Raw genomic sequence first — 23,038 nt, 5'->3', positions numbered from 1 at the left:
TATTTTTTCATGCTTAGCACGACACATTTCAAGAATTTATTCTTATTGTTAATTGCAAATATTCACGTAAGTATTTCAGTATTTTTGTGTAATGTTTGCATGTGTGTTGTTCTGTCCCATGTGTGTTGTTCTGTCTATCTTGCACTGTAGTTTTTTAAAAGGCTATAAGGTAGATGTGCCTCCTCCACTACACACAAACCCTAAATAACATTGTTTGTGAAACATCACAAAAAATACTTAACATAAATATTTGCAGTTCACACTGAAAATAAATTCTCGAAATGTGTTAAGTTAAGAATGAAAGAATAGGTCACTGGTGCAGTATTGCTGTATTTAGACCAGAACCATTTGAGCAATGCAAAGACAGCGAATGTGTCAACCAGTGCTACCAGTGTCCAAGCAACAAAATGCGAGATTATTCTAATGAACGTAATTACTCCTATCAGTCACTTGCAGAGTACAGTTCCAGGGTGGCAGGAGACAGCACAAGTTGTTCACATTTTCACCATTTCTGATCTGCTGAATAAAGCGCCATGGTGTCAGGAAATTAACAGATGTACTTTCATACACACTATTTGAAGGCCAATGCCGTGCAAGTGTCATTTTATGTCAAATACATCAGTTTTCTGACCCGAACATTTTCATAAAGCATAAATATCGGGAAAATTTTGAATATTTTAATGCAAAAACAGGTTTGAATCATTATTGTGAATATAGAAAATTTGGTGGGAGCGATAAAAAAAAAAAAAAAAAAAAAAAAAAAAAATTTATGAGGGGAGGGAGGATGTTAATTCCACTTAAGGGGGGTAGGACGACAAACGGGTCGACTTGGAGTAGGAGAGGCACCACAGGACATTTCAATTTTCACTGTCTATATTTTTACAAATAAATTCATAAAACTTTGTCAGCCTGACCAGGAAGGATTCAGAATTTACACTCATAGCAGTGGAAGATCTAAAACACAACGAAGTAATTTTTTTTAAGTGTGAAATTTCATCATTTTTTTTTTTTTTCACTTACTAATGGCACCATTTGTTGCTATAGGTACACATTTCTTCATAAGTAAGAGAGATTCTTCGATGAATTTTGCACAGCATACAAACCATACCTAAAGGTATATGAAATTCTAGAATTTTCCAAATCTATTAAAAACTGTGGTAAAAATTGAGGTAATTAACTATAAAATTTGTTTTTTCTAAACATGAAGTTTAAAATATAATAGTTCATTCATTTTTTCATAAATTAAATAAATTCTAGAGTTTCATACACCTGTGAGTATGGTATGTATGCTGTGCAAAATTCATCGAAGAATCTCTAACTTATGAAGAAAAGTGTACCTATAGCAACAAATGCAGCCATTAGTAAGTGAAAAAATGATGAAATTTCGCACGTAAAAAAAATTTATTTTGCTATGTTTTCGAACTTCCACTGCAATTAGTGTGAATCCTGAATCCTTCCTGGTGATGCTGACAAAGTTTTATGAATTTATTTGTAAAAGTATAGACACTGGAAATTAAAATGTCCTGAGATGCCTCTCCTGCTCCAAGTCGGCCCGTTTGACGTCCTATTCCCCCTTAAAAGTGAGGTTAAACTGTGCATTGTAGAGAAATCCTGATGTGTAAGTAGGATTCGGAACCAGAAAATATTGAATATGACAGTCGTAAAATGCCAATTTTTGGATTAAGTGTAACTGGAAAAATTAAAACAATTAAAGAGCCTTGTATAGGGTTTCATTGAAATCAATAAATATTTATACAAAGTACATGACAAAATTACAATATTTACAAAAGTGGACATAAAGCTCTCATCCCCCCCCCCCCCCTTGGTACTGGAAGCTTAATGTAAACAAATACAAAATGGAAGCTAAGAAAAATCAAAACAATATGATGGGCTTCTTAAAAACTGATAATTTTTCACTATTCATGAAAAATAAACAGTAATAAATGAGCAAATGATGTAAAAACAATAAAGAAATGTGGTGTAACAATACCAGAAAAGGAAAGTTGCTACTCACCACATAGTGGAGATGCTGAGTCACGATAGGCACAACAAAAAGATTCACACAATTAAAGCTTTCAGCCATTAAGGCCTTTGTCAGCAGTAGACACACACACACACACACACACACACACACACACACACACACACACACACACACACACACGTGTACGTCTGCAGTCTTAGAGAGTTGAGACCACACTACGAACAGCAGCACCATTGCATGATGGGAGTGTCAACTGGGTGGGGGTAAGGTGGTGGCTGGGGTGGGGAGGGGGTGGGATAGTATGGTGGGAGTGGCGGACAGTCAAGTGTTGCAGTTTAGACGGAGGGCAGGAGGGGGGGGGGGTAAGTAGCGGAAAGGAGGGAAATAGAAGAAATTAAAAGAGTGGGTGTGGCGGTGAAATAATGGCTATGTAGTGCTGGAATGGGAACTGGGAGGGGGCTGGATGTGTGAGGACAGTGACTAACGAAGGTTGAGGCCAGGAGGGTTATGGGAACGTAGGATGTATTTCAGGGAAAGTTCCCACCTGCACAATTCAGAAAAGCTGGTGTTGGTGGGAAGGATCCATATGGCACAGGCTGTGAAGCAGTCAATAAGATGAGGGATATCATGTTTGGCAGCATGTTCAACGACAGGGTGGTCCACTTGTTTCTTGGCCACAGTTTGTCGGTGGCCGTTCATGCGGACAGACAGCTTGTTGGTTGTCATGCCTACATAGAATGCAGCACAGAGGTTGCAGCTTAGCTTGTAAATCACATGACTGGTTTCACAGATGCCCTGCCTTTGATGGGATGTTAGTAACCGGATTGGAGTAGGGGGTAGTAGGAGGATGTATGGGACAGGCCTTAATGGCCAAAAGCTTTAATTGTGTGAATCTTTTTGTTGTGCCTATCGCGACTCAGCATCTCCGCTATATGGTGAGCAGCAGCTTTCCTTCTCTGGTATTTTAAATTCCACCCTGGATTTTCCATTGTTTAAAGAAATGTGGTGGCAAATCATGAAGCTTGATTGGAAGAAAGGACACTAGTGTGTGGAAAGTTTAGTTTGTGGCACCTTTTATACAAACGGCAGTGAAGTTCCCTTGTTAGAGAAAGAAATATCATAAAATTAATAGTTACCATCATTGTGTGTAAAGGTAATTCAGATACAGGATTGCCACTGATCTTTTGTCCTGTGGAGTAACTAAATATGAATACTGACCATACGGGAGAAAAATTCAGCATACGTTAACTCACATGTTTTTGCTGTTGTTATTATGCTGTCACTAATCTATGGGCATTTGTAGTGATTTTTTTTTCTGCTGGACCTTTCAAGTGGTAAAAAAAAGCCTTTTTTGTGCCAATATTTTTTGTTATTAATGTTTCTTCTCTGTTGCAGCTTTCGTCGTTCTTTTCCTAATCTAATATGCATGTTCTTGTTTATTGCCTTAGCTATCGTCCATTTTTGCCAGTGAGTTTGGTGACTCAGGAACTAGCTTTTGAATCCGATGAGAAATGTTTAGAGTTCCTCACTCCATTTGGCCTTAAATTTGATGATGCCCAAAGGACCAAGATTGATTGTAAAACAAGTTCTACCATCATCTCCAATATCTGAGGCCATTGGTCATTATTTCCAATGGAATCATTTATGGTAACTTTTTGTATTCTCAGTGGGAGGTTCCAGTTGGTCTTCAAGCAGTGTTTTCTTTCATACATCAATCTTAAGTTGCCATTACATATTTCTTTCTTTTTCCACATCACAGGAGATTAGTGATGTGAAATAACTGCATGGCTGGTATAGTTTTGTCTTATTTTGTCTGTCCTGGAGGTATTTCTGACTTAGTGTGAATTGCAGTCTTGATTATGGCAGATGTGACAGAAGACTTCATCAAGATCATCAATCTGGGGAAAATGAAAAGAGCTCAGAGATAAATTAATTTTGCCTTACAGATTGACGAGGTGCAAAGAGAAACATGGAAGTTTTGAAATGCTGCTCCTGATGAAGATGTGGAACATACAGATTTCTTGGGAGGCTACATCTTACTTCGAAAATATAACTGACTATCTCATTGTTATAATCCTGGGAAGAGAATAATCGCTACCGGCCATCTATAAGCAAGATATCATATTGTTGTTATATTGGAAAGAGGAAAACTGCTACTAGCCACCTCACTTGCCATTGAAGCAGTAAAAACCTATTGTCTGGAGTGGGAGTAACATCAAACTTAAATGTTGATAGAGAACAATGTGGAGGAGATCGTGCAACAAAGGAAATTCGCACTTTGATGATGTGGCTATTGAACAATGCTTCCTGAAGAGCTAGATGATGCTGTAAACCTCTGTATACCAGTGGGAAGTATTTGCTGCATTGGAATTCTGCTTCAGAAGAGGAGTTTTCTTCAGCTACTTGGAAGACTTAATGAAAGTGAGATGACATAGCATAAAAGATTCACTTTGAGAGGGGCTATTTTCTGCAAGAGCCAGCAACGAATTACTATCTCTGAGCTTCAGAATAAGAAGATGCCTGCAGTTTTGTCACATACTGCTGTAATGACTCAATAGGGTATCCATCCTTACATGAAACATCGTTGTTTTATTCCCTCTTCAGTAGAGCCTTTATTACCTCGACAAATTGATTGTTATGCAACTCTGTTGATACGCTAATCAGTCTTCGGTATTGTAACAGTTCTGGTATACTCCTTTCGTTACTGGAACCTCCCTCTAGGTGGTCTCTTGTTCAGGTTAAATGTAGATATTCCAGGAGGGTACTGCAGGTTCCATGAACTCGTCGCTGGAGGCAGAAATTCATCGTGGAAAACAGCACTCCGAGTCAACACATCCCGAAGATGTGGAAGCTGGAGATAAAAGTACAAATTCTGAGTTCTATGTAATTTTTGTGTATTATATATTTTGCATTCCAGTGCATTGACAGTTTTTGTTATGCGTTATGGTGAGTTTGTGTACATAGACACTTTGACTTTGAGACTGATTGTGCGTGTGTAAATTCGGTCCCAGTGTATAAATGTGAATATCCGTATGCCTGTGATTAGAGAGGAAGTGACATTGATGAACAATATTTATATAGTGTGCACGCTATTATTAATAAAAGTGGTGTGTACAGGACTGCATTATTGTGGCTAAAAAAGCCGGACAGTTTTCGGTGAGCATCATCCCAATTTTTTTTATGTTGGCTTTTATTTAATAAAATGTTTTACTATGCAACTTTTGTTATATTTTGTGTAATAAATGGTTTTCTACTGCATTAATTACTTTCATTGTATCAAATATTTTTTAACTTTTCTAAAATTTTAAATTCTGAAAGCCTATTTAATTTCCTAACTTATTTAGATGCAATGAACTCTCTTTAAGTGTTCCTATTTTTCTCACCAGTAAATGTGTTTTGTTGTAAGAATAATTTGATTAAATGACTAATTTTATTAGTATGTAACCAGAGCCATAACTCTGGATTTCACAGTTCATGGTCCTGAGGTAGGTCATTGTAGAAACACTTAAATCTCGAAACATTTGGTAAAAACAGAGTATTTTTGTACCAGTGGTGTCATGTATTTTTTTTTCAGAATTGCAATAAAATATGAAAGATAGAAACAATTTATTAAAATGTTGAATTGTTAAATTTTTTGTCCCAGATGCGTAAGTTAATGTTTTGAAAGCTGTTAAAAGTGACTTCCACAGAAGTCATTTGTGTAAAAAGTTTTTTTCTATGTAGAGTTCGCTGAATACACAAAATTACAAAATTATTTACCTTTCTTAGTTTTCTTTATTTTTCTAAAGTGTGAGTTGTTGTTGTTGTTGTTGTTGTTGTGTGTGTGTGTGTGTGTGTGTGTGTGTGTGTGTGTGTGTGTGTGTGTGTGTGTGGTGGTATGGTAAATATGTAACACTTTTGTAGTTCTGTGCTGTTTGAGTTAACCTACTTGCAGTTCCATTTTGTGCAGCAGTACTATAATTTCCATAGCAGCACTGGTTTCAACTGCAAGTGTGGTAAAGAAACCAGTTATAGTTATTCTTGTGTGCCAGGTTATACAGCTGGAATGGATTTGACAATCCTCTTAGCAGCAGATGCATTTGTCTAGGTAAGATATTTAAGTGATAAAGTGCAAGATCACACATTAATGTAAGCATAAGATAAGCCATTGCAAATGTGGATCCATTGTGTCGTACAGGTGATGGATATCAGTTGGTGAGATGGAGTTCCATGCCTTTTGCGCTTGCTCAGTCAGTACAGGTTTAATGTTGGTTGTCGATGACGCTCTGTCATCCGATGACATTGCATACACACTCAATTGGAGACATTTCTGGTGATCAAGCATGCCAAGGCAACATGGAAACACTGAGTAGAGCACGTTGTGTTACATGGGCAAGTAGTTTACAGTTGGAAAACACCGCCGTGAACGCTGTTAGTGCTAGGTTGAATCACGAAACTGAAGTACACATTTGCAGTGTGCAGGATAATCACAAGTGCTCTAGCTGTCACACACAGTTGCACCCCAAACCATAACCCCAGGTGTAAGTCCAGTATGTATAGGCCGCAGACAGGTTGGTTGCAGATGCTCACATCACCTCCTAACCAACACACTGCCATCAGTGGCAACAAGGCAGAATTGCATTTCATTGGAAAACACAACAAACCTCCACTCCAACCTCTAATGAACTCTCGCTCGACACTACTGGAGTCGCAAACTGTGGTGGTCGGGGGTAAGTGGAATGCACACTACATGGCGAGTGGTTTGGATCTGTCCTTGAAGTATCAGATTTGTAACAGATCATTGTGTCACTGTGGTGCCAACTGCAGTTCGAATTGCTGCAGCAGACACAGTACGATGTGCCACAGCCATATGCCAAACACAACTGTCTACTCTTTTGGTAGTGCCACGTGGCATCCAGAGCCCGGTCTACTTATTACCTATGACCACTGCCGGCAGTAATGTTGTGGAAGAAACATGCAGCTTCTCGTAGCCCTATTACATGACCTCATTCAAACTCAGTGAGCTGTTCATAATGGTATCATCTGTGTCTTTAAAGACATTCTTCCCAAACATCGATTTACTATGTCCAATCTCAAAGGTGACAAAATTATTTACCTTTATATGCATCATAAAAAACTTAAAATATGCAGGAAAAATGCATGAAAAGTGTCAAAATTTGCAAGATCAAATAATTTAAAAAATATATATATAGTTACTGTGTGCATTATATCTCAAAGTCGAACCTGTGCATATCAATTACGACGACAAGCGCTGGCCACGCGGAAAATCAGTACAATTAAAACGCTCATATCATTTTCTGAATACTAACTTCAAGATATATCGCACGCAGAGGGGCGCACTCAAAAACTCCATAATATTTGATTTTTTTTTTTTTTAAATAAAACATACAATAATGAATGTTTTTGAACAGCATTTACTTTTAATTAATACTACTGGACCAAAGCACCATTTAAAATTTATTTTTCTACTATTGTAAACATAAATGACCAAGTACTGTTCCAAATGTTCAGTAGTAAGATTGTGTCCTCAATCACTCAAAACATTTTTATAAGCAGAAAAGGACCATTCTACATTATCTGAGGTAACTGGGCAATATTTGAATTTGGGTGAAATGTTGGCACTTACTGTGTCTGGTAAAGGTTCACCCATCCCGTTAATAAAACTGAACAGTAGGCTACAAGGGTTCAAGGCCTGGGTTACTGTTTAAGATGTTTTCCAACTTTTAAGTTTTCTTGGGAATACCTGTGGCAATGAATAGTTTGCTGCAATAATTTTATTCATTAACTGAATAGATTCATTCAACGCAAAACCTTTAGTTTCAAGCTTTTTAATACTTACAGGTATACGGGAAATATGAGTGCTAATCACAGCAATGGTTTTTTTTTTAATACCGGAATCATTGAAAGCTTCCTTGCAGGGGCAAACTTCCAATGCCTCTGCACTATCAAAGTCATTTACTACCCCTCCGGCCTCGAAATGTTCATGGTAAAACAACACAGCTTCAAACCACGTACCCTAATGAGTTACCACTGGTTCTGGAGGTAAAGGCGCATGTTAACCAACTTTCTTTGTTACCTTTGGACAAATCCCCACTACTACAACTTGCTGCTGTCAGAAGTTGTTGTTATGGTCCTTTCTTCAGCCTTCCTGCAATATGAATACTTGTCTTGAAATGCTGGTCTATTTGAAACTCTCTCCCTCCCCCCCCCCCCCCTCTCTCTCTCTCTCTCTCTCTCTCTCTCTCTCTCTCTCTCTCTCTCTCTCTCTCTCTCTCTCTCTCTCTCTCTCTCTCTCTCTCTCCTCCACCCCTCCCTCCCTCCCTCCCCTCCCCCTTTGCAAAATCAACAATATAGAAAAATTCCGTCCTATGTAAATGTTCCAGGATGGTCTGCTATCTACAAAATGTTTCTTGTTTCAGTTAGCATGGCACGCAACACATTACACACTACACGTTGTAAACATGTTTAATAAATAGAAAGCTAAACTGAAACAATGGACATGCAACTAAAAGCTTGCATAGTTTAATTGTTGCAGACATGTATGGTATGACAGCGTAGGGGATTAAGGGGGCTGCGGGTGCAGTAGCATTGACTCTGTTTGCCTGTTCCTGTTCTGTAATGATTTCGGTAGGCAGTGGCCTCTCGGTTAGCGATTGCAAGCAGTTGTAGGTCATGGTCAATCTGTGAGACATCAAAACTAGATCGAGCTAAAGGGAAGTCATCTTTCGGTGTAGAAACATGTCTACTAACTTTCGTTTATCGTGCAAGACTCCTCGGTGTTGAGATTTTTTTTTCCCCCATCAATGTATTTGATTCTCTTTTACGATAACGACTGTTCTTTTTGTGTGTGTTCCAGGTGGATCTCTCACACAATAAGTCTATATCCCTGCTGTCTTTCTATTTTATTCTGCTCCAATGTAGTTGCAACTAAATGTTCTATCATCTCTCTCTTTTGATTTGCTTGCAGTACCCACAGCACTAATTTCTTCCAGAACTAGCTGTTCAGTGAGATGTGGACTTCAATAACTTCTACATAAATCATTCGAACTTTGTGATAATTCTTCTGATGGTTATCTGTCTGCAAAAATTGCTGACAAGCTGTTGAATGCATGTTTTTCCAGTAAAAGGAATATGTAGCCACTATCTCGTTTATTATACTTTTGCAACTGGACAAAGCGTAAATACGCTGCTCTCAAGCTTCAGTACCAGAAAAGCACTTTCGAGAGGTGAAATTCTCCTCCGGTGTTTATTGCTTACTGTTCATAAGCTGCAAGAATGTCGCAAGCAGCTCATTTCTTACAGCTCATGACAGGATTAGATTTTCAGTTATCAACTTCAGTGTCACTTTAGTAATTACTACTCCTACTATGTACAAAAAAAAATTCTTTTAAAGGTTGCCTCAGCAGGCGCATTTGAATTCAGTCTGCAGATTGATTATTGGAATCTAACCGCTGCTGTTGCGGTGTTGATCAGCGTGTGCATCGCACCTGACATATACTGCACATGCACTTGATTTTGTTAACTCTAGGAGCACCACAGTATTAGCTTACATAGAGCACCTACCAATGGCAGTAAGCTGTAATATGTATTTATTTTAAGTAATTGTGTTCGCAATTTGAAATCAGTTTAACAGCAAATAGACAACATAACTTAAAATGTAATTTTTTGGACACACACGGTGAATATAACAAGCAACAATGGTCAACTCGTGGGCAACAGAAGTCTGTATAAACTAGGAACATAAAGTCTGTACTTGAATAAACAGGCTGTCCAGTTTCTAAGCACCCTTTGATATAACACCTCAGTATTCAGTTTTCACCTTGACAGAAAGTTTCAGAAACAGAAATAAAAACAATTGCACAAATATAGGTCATGGTAGATTGAAAACCTCGGTATTCAGTTTTCACCTTGACGGAAAGTTTCAGAAACAGAAATAAAAACACTAGCCCAAATATAGGTCATGGTAGATTGAAAACATTCTAAACATGCTCTTCACTTGCCAAGAATACTGTTACTTACAGATGACATTTACTTCCTGCACAAAATATGATTGATTCTGAATAACTCTTAAACAGATGAAGACTAAAGCTTTCACATGTAACTTGGTTTTTATGATGTTGTCTGTCTCTCTGGTTACTTGCATTCTTTGAGCATATGGAGCATCTGTAGATTAAAACTGAAGAAACAGAAAAAGGTAGGAATTTAAGATGGGACCTGGGTAGACTGAAAGAACCAGAGGTTTTAGAATGATTGACGAGAACAGGCGTGATTTACGTGAGGGCAATATTATGAAAATGGAAGGACATATATGAAGATGAAATGGTAGATATGATACTGCATGAAGAGTTTGACAGAGCACTGAAAGACCTAAGTCAAAAGCAGGCCCCAGGAGTTGACAACATTACATCAGAACTACTGATAGCCTTTGATGAGCCAGCCATGACAAAGTTCTACCATCTGGTGAGCAAGATGTGCGAGACATGCAAAATACCCTCAGACTTCATGAAGAATGTAATAATTCCTATTCCAAAGAAAGCAGGTGTTGACAGATGTGAAAATTACCGAACTATCAATTTAGTAAGTCATGGCTGCAAAATACTGACATGAACTCTCGACAGACAAATGGAAAAACTTGTAGAAGCTGGCCTCTGGGTAGATCTGTTTGGATTCTGTAGAAATGTTGGAACACGCGAGGCAATACTGACCATACGACTTATCCTAGAAGATAGGTTTATTGAGGATAGGCAAACCTACGTTTCTAGCATTTGTAGACTTGGAGAAATCTTCTGACAATATTGACAGGAATATTCTCTCAAATTCTGAAGGTGGCAGGGGTAAAATACAAGGAGCGAAAGGCTATTTACAATTTGTACAGAAACCAGATGGCAGTCATAAGAGTCGAGGGGATATGAAAGGGAAGCAGTGGTTGAGAAGGGAGTGAGACAGGGTTGTAGCCTATCTCTGATGTTATTCATTCTGTGTATTGAGCAAGCAGTAAAGGAAACGAAAGAAAAATTTGGAGTAGGAATGAAAGTCCAGAGAGAAGAAATAAAAACTTTGAGGTTTGCTGCTGACCTAATTCTGTCAGAAGCAGCAAAGGACGTGGAAGAGCAGCTTTATGGATTTGACAGTGTCTTCAAAGGAACACATAAGATGAACATCAACAAAAGCAAAACAACAATAATGGAATATAGTCAAATTAAATCGGGTGTTGCTGACAGAATTAGATTAGGAAATGAGACACACAGTAGTAGATGAGTTTTGCTATCTGGGAATCAAAATAACTGATGACGGTTGAAATAGAGAGGATGTAAAATGTAGACTGGCTATGGAAAGGAAAGCGTTTCTGAAGAAGAGAAATTTGCTATCAACAGGTACAGAATTGTCAGGAAGTCCTATCTGAAAGTATTTGTAGCTACACTATGTGATCAAAAGTATCTGGCTGAACATGACTTAAAAGTTCGTAGCACCCTCCATCGGTAGTGCTGGAATTCAATATGGTGTTGGCCCACTCTTAGCCTTGATGACAGCTTCCTCTCTCGCAGGCATATGTTCAGTCAGGTGCTGGAAGGTTTCTTCGGGCATGGCAGTCCATTCTTCATGGAGTGCTACACTGAGGAGAGGTATCAATGTTAGTCGCTGAGGCATGGCACGAAGTTGGCACTCCCAAACATCCCAAAGGTGTTCTATAGGATTCTGTGAAGGCCAGTTCATTACATAAATGAATGTTATTGTCGTGTAACCACTCCGCCACAGGCCGTGCATTATGAGCAGACGCTCATTCGTGCTGAAAGATGCAATCGCCATCCCCTAATTGCTCTTCAACAGTGGGAAGCAATAAGGTGCTTAAAACATCAATGTAGGTCTGTAATGTGATATTGCCATGCAAATACACAAGGGTTGCAAGCCCCCCTCCATGAAAATTGCGACCACACCATAACACCACCGCCTCCGAATTTTACTGCTGGCACTAGACACCTTGGCAGATGACGTTCTCCGGGCATTCGCCATACCCACACACTGCCATTGGATCATCACGTTGTGTACCGTGATTCGTCACTCCACACAACGTTTTTCCACTGTTCAGTCATCCGATTTTTACGCTCCTTACACCAAGCTAGTTGTCGTTTGGCATTTACCAACATGATGTGGCTTATGAGCATATCCAAGTTTTCTCACCTCCTCATCTAACTGTCATAGTACTTGCAGTGGATCCTGATGCGGTTTGGAATCCCTGTGTGATGGTGTAGATAGATCTATTACACATTACAACCTTCTTCAACTGTTGGCGGTCTCCGTCAGTCAACAGACGACATCGGCTTGTACGTTTTCGTGCTGTACTTGTCCCTTCTCATTTCCATTTCACTATTGCATCAGAAACAGTGGACATAGGGAAGTTTATAAATGTGGAAATCTCGCATACAGACATGTGACACCCAATCTCCTGAGCACATTCAAAGTCAGTGAGTTCCATGGAGTGCCCCATTCTGCTCTCCCACGATGTCTGACTACTGAGGTCGCTGATATGGAGTACCTGGCAGTAGGTGGCATCACAATGCACCTAATATGAAAAAACGTATGTTTTTGGTGGTGTCTGGAAACTTTTGGTCACAAAGTGTATGTATGGAAGTGAAACATCCATGATAAATAGTTCAGACAAAAAGAGAATAGAAGCTTTCGAAACATGGTGGTACAGAAGAATGCTGAAGATTAGATGGGTAGATCATGTAACTAATGAGGAGGTACTGAATAGAATTGGGGAGAAGAGGAATTTGTGACAAAACATGACTAGAAGAAGGGATTGGTAGGTAGGACATGTTCTGAAGCATCGATGGATTACAAATTTTGCATTGGAGGGTAAAAATCGTAGAGGGAGACGAAGAGATGAATACATAAGCAGATTCAGAAGTATGTAGGTTGCAGTAGTTACTCGGAGATGATGAGGCTAGCACAGGATAGGGTAAAATTGAGAGCTGCATCAAACTAGCCACTAGACTGAGGACTACAACGTTTGTTTCACTTAGACATATTCATCTTGAACAGTGTGTATAAGTTTACTGCAGCTATATAGGCCCGGATCTATGGCGATCCAAACTGGGGTTTCTGCCCCGGGCACCAATGTAAGGGGGCGACAAATTCTTATTCTTGAAGGAAAAAACCTCGTTTCACAAAGCACCTAGCATCCGGCGCACAGTGGTCTATCAGTTGTTCATATGATTTTGAAATGCACGCTGTTGGTTTTCGAACACATTCTAGGTTGATACCTGAACAAATCATAAGTCGACTTTTGAATACGTTCATAGTGTATGTGCTGTGTCTGCTGGGGGAATCCCCGTAGCATCGAGAAACAAAAAAGCTTTCACGCTGACAAAAGGGGCGGGGCTATATGAGAATGGGTGAATACCAATCGCTGTTTGTTTCTGTGACTGATTGGATGTGCGAATGATAAGTATTGTTATTATTAGCGAAATTCATAGTGTCGGACTACCAGAGTGAAAAGAAATGACTAACAGGAATAATAGGTAAGGAAGATTACATATCTTCTCAGAAATTTTGACAGAAAATTTTTGCCAGATCATTGCACTACTAAGGGCCTTGCTAGCAGCCGCTTAAGCTCTATTGTCACACTAATGCCTAACGGGAGAATAAACGCGGGTTGACTGAAGCAGTGATTCTGGCATGGTTAGCGAAGTTAACCGGAGAATACATTTTAACAGTGGTAGTAATATTTATAGAATTAGTGATGACAAGATTGTTAGAACAAGGTAGGAGAAAAAAATGGGGACATCACACAAATTATGTGCAAGAATATGACAATTCAGAATTTGAACAAAAATTTCGTACTACTACTTTTCGATCTCATGTTTGAGAAACCGGGGCATATGGATGAAATGTGAAACTATTTCCTATCATAAAACTTTTTCCTTGAAGTAGGCCTAATAGGCATTTGATATTGGTACTGTGTGTATTATATTATGTCGTATTATTTATGTAAATGTGGTAGATAAAATGACCATTTGTGCCAAAAGAATCTCGCTTATTTATAGATTCTTTCACAGAAAGGAAAACATGCTGTGTAAAGCTGTAGCAAGATTAGAGAGGAAAAAAAATGCTGGGACGTAAGTATTGAAGGAATGTGTACAGTCTTGTTTGTCTCTGAAGTGCTTTGATGCGTCCTATGTTTAATTTTATGTCACACAAAAGTGAAAGTTATTAGCTAATGGGCAATAAGGATTGCAAATTTTGTGAAGAGTTCATATTGTCCTGGACACAAATAATCCCACCCAGTACCAATTGTGAGGGTGTTACAGGGGGGTGGGATGTTAAAGTGCCAGAGTAGGAGCAGGAGAGGCACCACAAGACATTGTAATTTCCACTGTCCTTAATATAGGTATAATGGCTTCCATTATTAAATATACACATTTGAATTCCACAGAGCAAAATACAGTGACGTGCGATAGAAGAATGCTGTGTAAAGAGGCGTGGCACTGCACTTCGGCACACTTACGACCAAATAACATGTCATATTTCCTGGAACATGTGTGTTTTATTTATCAAACTCTTCAAAATATGTGCGCAACAGGATGACCAAATTTTCGAAAAATCGATTTTTTAAATTTTTGACATCCTATTACAAGAAACGCGTTTGCTCTTCTGTGACAAATTGGTAGTAATAATGGTTAGTACTCAATAATGACAATGAAACTCGACAACTGTACTCGCAACAAGGCACTGTAAAATCCACATTCGAGGTTGTCAAATGAAATTTAATAAAAGAAACTGTACGGGCAATTATTGTCTATGCTTGGTGATTTTAGAGAAGACAAAGTAATGGTCGCATATAGTACCAAAAAAGGACAAAATGTGACATGCATAAAATTTATATTTTTTATTTGCAATTTCTGAAATGTTAACCACGGAAATGTACACTATAGTACTTTATAAGATCAAAGACAAATAGAAAAAGGCCCATAAACACAAAGATATTTGTTGTCATTTTTCAATAAAGGTAAAATGTGTATGCAATTTTTGCCCATGTTTGGTGGGTGTAGAGTTAAGGATGCAGTTAAGTTGAGCTGTGTGCTACAATTTCACTTGTTTACCCCAAAGTCAATAAAAGTGTTCATCACATTGCTGCAATATGGTGTGCTGAGGCTTGTGCATAATGAATATCAATACTGTGGCGAGGTGGTTGATCGCTAAGAGCCGTGGCATTTGTTTCTGTCGTAATCCATGAGTTTCAGTGGTTGAACCAGCCTCATGCTATCAGCATTCCGAAGACAATAGAATGGTTTCAAAGTAAGTTCTCCAATGCCTTTATTCGTTTCCATACCCTCTCTGTGATAGAATGACTTGCCGATACCTGAGCCTACCCAGGATATAAATGTTCGTTACTCCCCAGCACTGGTACGTTTTTTATGGTAACACACACAGAATTACGGGGTTCAAAGCTTCACAAAATGTTCGTAGCATTTCCGGAAAACATGATCAATTTACCTTGTGTTAAGGTTTTTACAGTTCATGATTGTTACGATATGCTAAGTATTTACGTTTTAAAAGATATTGACATTCCGTACGTATACATTTTCATATGGAATTTACCTTTCTTCAAATAGGTATTGTACAAAAATTTACATAAACACTGTATAGAAATTAGACATACAAGGCAGTTAATGTTACACACATTTCTTGTGATTTTATGTCACGTAAAATTTTTTTAGTTTTTACATGATGATTTTTATCATATTTTGCTATCGGGCGTTACCCTTTCGAATGTTCATTTATTAACAAACTTAGCCTCATCTTACTCTAACATCACACAGGTTGTCATTTTTCAATCTGATTTTCTAGTGTTGACAAAATATTTGCATTCAATATTATCACACGATGCTCATAAGTTTTGAGTTTTCACACTCTCTACCTGATGTGAGTATCCATCGTTACAGATGCTGAAGAAGTAAAGCTTCGTAACGTGAAATCGTGATAAGCCTACATAACTACACTTAGTTACACCACTGAGAAGTTTACTAGGATGTGTCTACTGGACTACAAGACAATGTTATGGGCAGGAAGAATCATTCATTTTTATTGTACCACTGTAATCCTACGTTCATCGAGGGAGAACTATTGATCATATTTCATGACTGTCTACTCGTGGTGCTTACTTCGGGTTTACTATCTACTGATACATTCCGACAGTACAATATTGTGTTTTAGAAGTTTGATCATCGACTGAAAACGTTGTACTTCAATGTCGGTGACTTATACTCCCTTTTGCTACATGATATTCTTGTGTATTCTGTTGTGCATGAGTATGTGTGTACGAGAATTGTGCCAATGAACAAGTGTAAAACAATTTTTTTATACATCTGGCGTGCTGTAGGTTTTTCACACACACACGGTTCGGCCATTATGATTTGGTACCAAACACCTAACTATTGTGTTCCTTGTTTTAGCCAGGATGAGACTGCATCATTCGCTGGAAATACACTTGAATACTAGCTTAAAACTAACTGCATAATAGTTGCCTGCTGGCTACAAATGCATCACGCTTTCTATATACATATAGGCCTATTCAATTTCTATTAGTTTGCAGTTCATTCTTTATCAATTTTTTTATGAGTTGTACTGCGCTTGTGTTTTGACTTACCTTTCTTCACCTGGAAAGAAAAGTGTCGCTGTAGGAGGACCACAATCCTATCTCTCATAGTATATTCAAGACTTAATTTATATTTCTTCACCCCTCATGTAGATATTCCCTTTCATGTAGCGTGTAAATGTATGTATTGCATAAATGTAAATAATTTGTACATGAGCATAGCTAGTTACCATAGATAGTGTGTACTTCATCGTCTGTATTTATGTTTCTTAGCTTAGTCCAGTAGTGTAGACGTTTTATTTCCTTAATGGTCAACTCCTGAAGTTTTCTCTAAGTGTAGGTTGCCTGGCATTTCTTAGCTAAGCTACAAATCGTCGTCTGGTGGCGATCCATCAGCTTACGCTGTGCTGTGTGCCGTAGAGATTTTCAACTTTAAAAGCTAGATACTGCGAATCCGCTGTTCTGTCCTCACTCCATTTCGGCACTACCAAGCGCTTTGTTTCAATCGCACACGTACTATGTGTTTGTTTACAGTGCCAAATTAAATAATTTCTCGCACTCGGCGAGGGTAATATTTTCTTATTTTCTCTGGTTCGTAAACATACAATGAAAATCTTACATAACTAAAACTTACATCCTAATAAAGCAACACATATGAAATAGACAAAATGAAATCTTTCCTTAATACCAAGCGTCAGTCGTAAGCTTAACCAGTTTCAAATTCTGTTTAGTGCACAAATTCACGTAAATCTTTGTGTAGGCAGAGCCCTTTTTCCTTGCCATTGTTTAAGTATACTAATTTATAGGCTTCTGGGTGAGGGATTTTTGATATAACAGATGGTCCTGTGTACAGCAGTTGCCACTTAGGATTCAACTTACTAAACTTTGTCCATTTTGGATGAGTCCTGAGGAGCCCTGTTATCCTTTAATGTTGTGAAAATGAGTTTGGCATTGCTTGATCCATAGCCAGGGGATGGTTCTTCCATAGAATATTCAATAGAGCATCACTATTTAAAAGCCGTTGGGGTATAAATGTTCTGTAGGAAGATACTAATCGAAGATATCCCTTCAATTGTTTCTTATTTTGAGGTACAGGGCAGATTCTGATCGTATCGAGCTATTTAGGGTCTGGAAGTATGCCTTGAGGTGTATTATGTGTCGAAGGAATTTACCCCTTTCCTTACCGAAATGTGACTTGATTTAGGTTGGCTGTGATTCAGAATTTTGAAAAACTGTACAAGACTTGAGCCAAGGGCCGTAAGTGTTCTGACCACTTGGGGGTAGCAATCAGTAAATCAACAACATACACAGTGATTCTGCTTAACGAAGTCCTAATACTTGATCTGAAGCAGAAATAAATATGAGGCTTCGAGATCTATTGTGGTGAGGTACTTTAATGTCATGGAATTTTAAAAATTGTTCTTTCAGGTTGTAAGGCACATCCTAACAAGCGCAATGGACACTTATCGTCTGGTTTACAAAAAAATGGGGCTACAGTATGGAGTTAAGGTTAGTTGTATTGTTTCCCAGTTTACCATTCTATTGATCTTGTTCCTCGCAGCCTCCTTCTTGGCCCATGGAATGAGATATGACGAAAAGCAGAACTTTTCATGTGAGCACTCCTCCATTTTGTATCTGTATCCTTTGATTATGCCAGGGCGTTGTTCAAAATCATGAGCATAACATATTAAAAGCTCAAGCAGTTCTTCCATTTGTTTTTCCGTAAGACATGCTCACTCACTCACCTTAGTGTGCTCGATCGTAGGGCATATTGCCTCTTCCTGTGATTGCTCAATTCCCTGTGTGTTTACAAACATGATGGCAGGGTAGAAGAATTGTATTCGAACGTCAGCAATGTGTTTTGGTTTGCTTTCTCTGGCATTTGACTTGACTAGGTCTACGGAATATTGTTGGTCGTTCACAACGAAATGACACCTCCCCTTATCACTGTCAATTTGTGCTTGGTACTTCCTAAAGCCCCCCATGAACCATGGACCTTGCCGTTGGTGAATCGAAAATATGACTGCGTCGTTTCATGATTCGAGGGTCAGCAACTGATAAAAAAAATGGGGCCCCCCCGGGGTCCCAAGGTCGCAATGGCGGCGTCACTGTCCCGCCGAGATAATTCGTCCTTTTAGGACAATTATCTGAGCAAGCACCCACGCCAGCAAAAGGTTGCCCGACACATGTTGATAACAGGATTTGTTTTAACCGGCTGTACCCGAATTTTAGTATATAAGGAGGGTGATTTGGAGCACAGCACATCATGTCCTCTGAACCGATAACGTCGACATCTACGAGCAGCAGCAGCAACACCACATTTGTAAGTACATTTCTGAATAATGGAGACGCTATATAATTTGGCCAAAGTAGCAGTATGTGGTCAACTGGAAAATGCATTAGATGCTTTAAAATTAGAATTACCATCTACTGTTGAAGATGATATACTGTTAACGTATAGAGTATCTAAAATGAATTATATCCTTACCAATTATAGATTGGCTTGCGTGCCTCAATGATACAGATAGCCGTACCGTAGGTGCAACCACAATGGAGGGGTATCTGTTGAGAAGCCAGACAAACGTGTGGTTCCTGAAGAGGGGCAGCAGCCTTTTCAGTAGTTGCAGGGGCAACAGTCTGGATGATTGACTGATCTGGCCTTGTAACACTAACCAAAACGGCCTTGCTGTTGTGGTACTGCGAACGGCTGAAAGCAAGGGGAAACTGCAGCCGTAATTTTTCCCGAGGGCACGCAGCTTTACTGTATGGTTAAATGATGATGGCGTCCTCTTGGGTAAAATATTCCGGAGGTAAAATAGTCCCTCATTCGGATCTCCGGGCGGGGACTACTCAGGAGGACGTCGTTATCAGGAGAAAGAAAACTGGCATTCTACGGATCGGAGCGTGGAATGTCAGATCCCTTAATCGGGCAGGTAGGTTAGAAAATTTAAAAAGGAAAATGGATAGGTTAAAGTTAGATATAGTGGGATTTAGTGAAGTTCGGTGGCAGGAGGAACAAGACTTCTGGTCAGGTGAATACAGGGTTATAAATACAAAATCAAATAGGGGTAATGCAGGAGTAGGTTTAATAATGAATAAAAATATAGGAGTGCGGGTAGCTACTACAAACGCCATAGTGAACGCATTATTGTGGCAAGATAGACACGAAGCCCATGCCTACTACAGTAGTACAAGTTTATATGCCAACTAGCTCTGCAGATGACGAAGAAATTGAAGAAATGTATGATGAGATAAAAGAAATTATTCAGGTAGTGAAGGGAGACGAAAATTTAATATTCATGGGTGACTGGAATTCGAGAGTAGGAAAAGGGAGAGAAGGAAACACAGTAGGTGAATATGGATTGGGGCTAAGAAATGAAAGAGGAAGGCGTCTGGTCGAATTTTGCACAGAGCATAACTTAATCATAGCTAACACTTGGTTCAAGAATCATGAAAGAAGGTTGTATACATGGAAGAATCCTGGAGATACTAAAAGGTATCAGATTATATAATGGTAAGACAGAGATTTGGGAACCAGGTTTTAAATGGTAAGACATTTCCAGGGGCAGATGTGGACTCTGACCACAATCTATTGGTTATGAACTGTAGATTAAAACTGAAGAAATTACAAAAAGATGCGAATTTAAGAAGATGGGACCTGGATAAATCGAAACAACCAGAGGTTGTAGAGAGTTTCAGGGAGAGCGTAAGGGAACAATTGACAGGAATGGGGGAAGGAAATACAGTAGAAGAAGAATGGGTAGCTCTGAGGGATGAAGTAGTGAAGGCAGCAGACGATCAAGTAGGTAAAAAGACGAGGGCTAATAGAAATCCTTGGGTAACAGAAGAAATATTGAATTTAATTGATGAAAGGAGAAAATATAAAAATACAGTAAATGAAGCAGGCAAAAAGGAATACAAACGTCTCAAAAATGAGATCGACAGGAAGTGCAAAACGGCTAAGCAGGGATGGCTTAGAGGACAAATGTAAAGATGTAGAGGCTTATCTCACTAGGGGTAAGATAGACACAGCCTACAGGAAAATTAAAGAGACCTTTGGAGAAAAGAGAGCCACTTTTTTTTTTTTTTTTTTTTTTTGTGGTTTTAGGGCGCAAAACTTCTATGGTCATTAGCGCCCAGCCCGTGACGTAGAAAACAGGAAAAAAACGAAATTTAAAATCAGCAGCAATGGAAACAAAGTCAGAAAATTTGAGAAACTAAAGGCAGAAGGAATGCTTAAAAGTCCACTATAGAAAGGGTTTGGTTGTCCCCCAAAAAAAAAACTTCAAATGACACGTCATTTCACTGTCACTAATAAACTGTAGAACGCGGTCAGCTGAGCGCGTGTCATCTGCTAAAATCGACGATAGATCAGGCGATAGCTGTAGACGGGAGCGTAACGGATTAAAATAGGGGCATTCAATTAAAAGGTGTCTGACTGTCCACAGCTGAGAGCAGTGGGGACAGAGTGGGGGAGGATCACCGCTTAAAAGATGTCGATGACTAAAAAGACAGTGCCCTATCCGGAGTCGAGCTAAAATTACCTCCTCCCGACGACGCGTTCGGGAGGAAGAGGTCCAAGCGCAAGGAAGGACTTTCACTTCCCGCAATTTATTGTGGGGAAGTGTTGACCAATGCGCATGCCATAAATGAGTAACTTGGCGACATAAACCGCTCCGTAGATCGGTAAACGGAAGAGACTGAAGAGCTGGCCGAGGAAGAGAGACTGCAGCGTTGGCCGCTATATCGGCCGCCTCATTTCCATAGATACCAGCGTCTCCCGGGAGCCAGAGGAACGCCACTGAGACGCCCCCCAGGTGGAGCAAGCGCAGACAGTCCTGAATCCGGTGGACCAGAGGGTGCACAGGGTAAAGAGCTTGGAGACTTAGGAGAGAGCTGAGAGAATCTGAGCAGATTACGTACTGTATCCGCTGATGGCGGCGGATGTAGTGGACAGCCTGGAGAACAGCGTAAAGCTCCGCAGTATAAACTGAACACTGGTCCGGAAGCCGAAAGTGATTTGGGGTGTCGCCAACAATATAGGCACTCCCTACACCTAACGATGTTCTCGAGCCATCGGTGTAAATAAATGTGGCTTCCGTCATTTGTGCACATAGAGCAGCAAATGCCCGACGGTAAACAAGTGTAGGGGTACCATCCTTGGGAAATTGACATAGGTCTCTGAGCAAGTCGATCTGGGGACGGAGCCAAGGCGGTGCTGTACCCCAAGTTGTCAAGAAGGTTTTAGGAAAGTGGAAGGAAAGAGAATGGAGCAGTTGACGGAAGCGGACTCCCGGGGGTAGTAGGGAGGAGGAGCGGCCTGCATACCCGACATCAAAGGAGGCGTCGAAAAAAAGGTTATGGGCTGGATTAGCAGGCATGGAAGACAGATGGCTAGCATAACGACTCAGAAGGACTGCCCGCCGATTGGACAGCGGAGGTTCAGCAGTCTCAGCATAAAGGCTTTCCACAGGGCTGGTGTAAAAAGCTCCAGACACTAAACGTAATCCACGGTGGTGGATAGAGTCGAGACGCCGAAGAATAGACGGCCGAGCAGAGGAGTAGACTATGCTTCCATAATCCAATTTCGAGCGCACTAAGGCGCGATAGAGGCGGAGAAGGACCACTCGGTCCGCTCCCCAAGAGGTACCAGTCAGGACACGGAGGGTGTTAAGGGAACGCAGACAGCGAGCCGAAAGATAGGAAACGTGGGAGGACCAGCACAGTTTTCTGTCAAACATAAGACCCAAGAATTAAGCGACGTCGGAAAACGGAAGGTTGACAGGACCTAGATGTAAGGAGGGCGGAAGAAACTCCTTACGTCGCCAAAAATTAACACAAACGGTCTTACTGGGTGAGAAACGGAAGCCGGTTTCGATGCTCCACGAGTGGAGGCGATCGAGACATCCTTGAAGACGTCTTTCAAGAAGGCTGGTCCGTTGAGAGCTGTAGTAGATCGCAAAATCGTCCACAAAGAGGGAGCCCGAGACATCAGGAGGGAGACAATCCATAATTGGATTAATGGCGATGGCAAACAGTACAACACTCAGCACGGAGCCCTGGGGTACCCCGTTTTCTTGAGAGAAAGTACGGGAGAGAGTAGTGTCCACCCGCACCCTAAATGTGCGCTCTGCCATAAATTCGCGAAGAAAAAGGGGCAGCCGGCCTCTAAAGCCCCAAGAGAACAGTGTGCGGAGGATGCCTGTCCTCCAACAGGTATCGTACGCTCTCTCCAGATCAAAAAATATTGCTACCGTTTGGCGTTTCCGGAGAAAATTGTTCATGATATAAGTGGAGAGAGCAACAAGATGGTCAACAGCAAAACGATGCTTTCGGAATCCGCATTGGGCTGGTGTTAAAAGACTGCGGGACTCCAGCCACCAAGCTAAACGGTAATTCACCATACGCTCCAAAACCTTACAGACACTACTCGTGAGAGAAATGGGGCGATAGCT

At 40.1% G+C, this 23,038-nt stretch overlaps 1 protein-coding gene across 4 annotated transcripts in view; it reads left to right on the top strand.

The window, feature by feature from the left end:
• The window catches only part of LOC124607506 (leukocyte receptor cluster member 8 homolog), a 71,390-nt gene extending 66,148 nt beyond the window's left edge, over positions 1–5,242 (top strand). For all 4 annotated transcript variants that reach the window (XM_047139893.1, XM_047139894.1, XM_047139891.1 and 1 more), the window contains one exon: positions 3,433–5,242. In XM_047139893.1, coding sequence (XP_046995849.1) covers positions 3,433–3,595 — 163 coding nt within the window. In that variant the 3' untranslated portion in view covers positions 3,596–5,242. The remainder of the gene's footprint in view (positions 1–3,432) is intronic.
• Positions 5,243–23,038: the final 17,796 nt, after the last annotated feature.

The sequence above is a fragment of the Schistocerca americana genome, chromosome 3, assembly GCF_021461395.2.
Source record: "Schistocerca americana isolate TAMUIC-IGC-003095 chromosome 3, iqSchAmer2.1, whole genome shotgun sequence".
Classification (NCBI taxonomy): Eukaryota; Metazoa; Arthropoda; class Insecta; order Orthoptera; family Acrididae; genus Schistocerca; species Schistocerca americana.
Note: the sequence above shows the minus strand (reverse complement) of the source record. Positions and strands in the feature narration are given on the sequence as shown.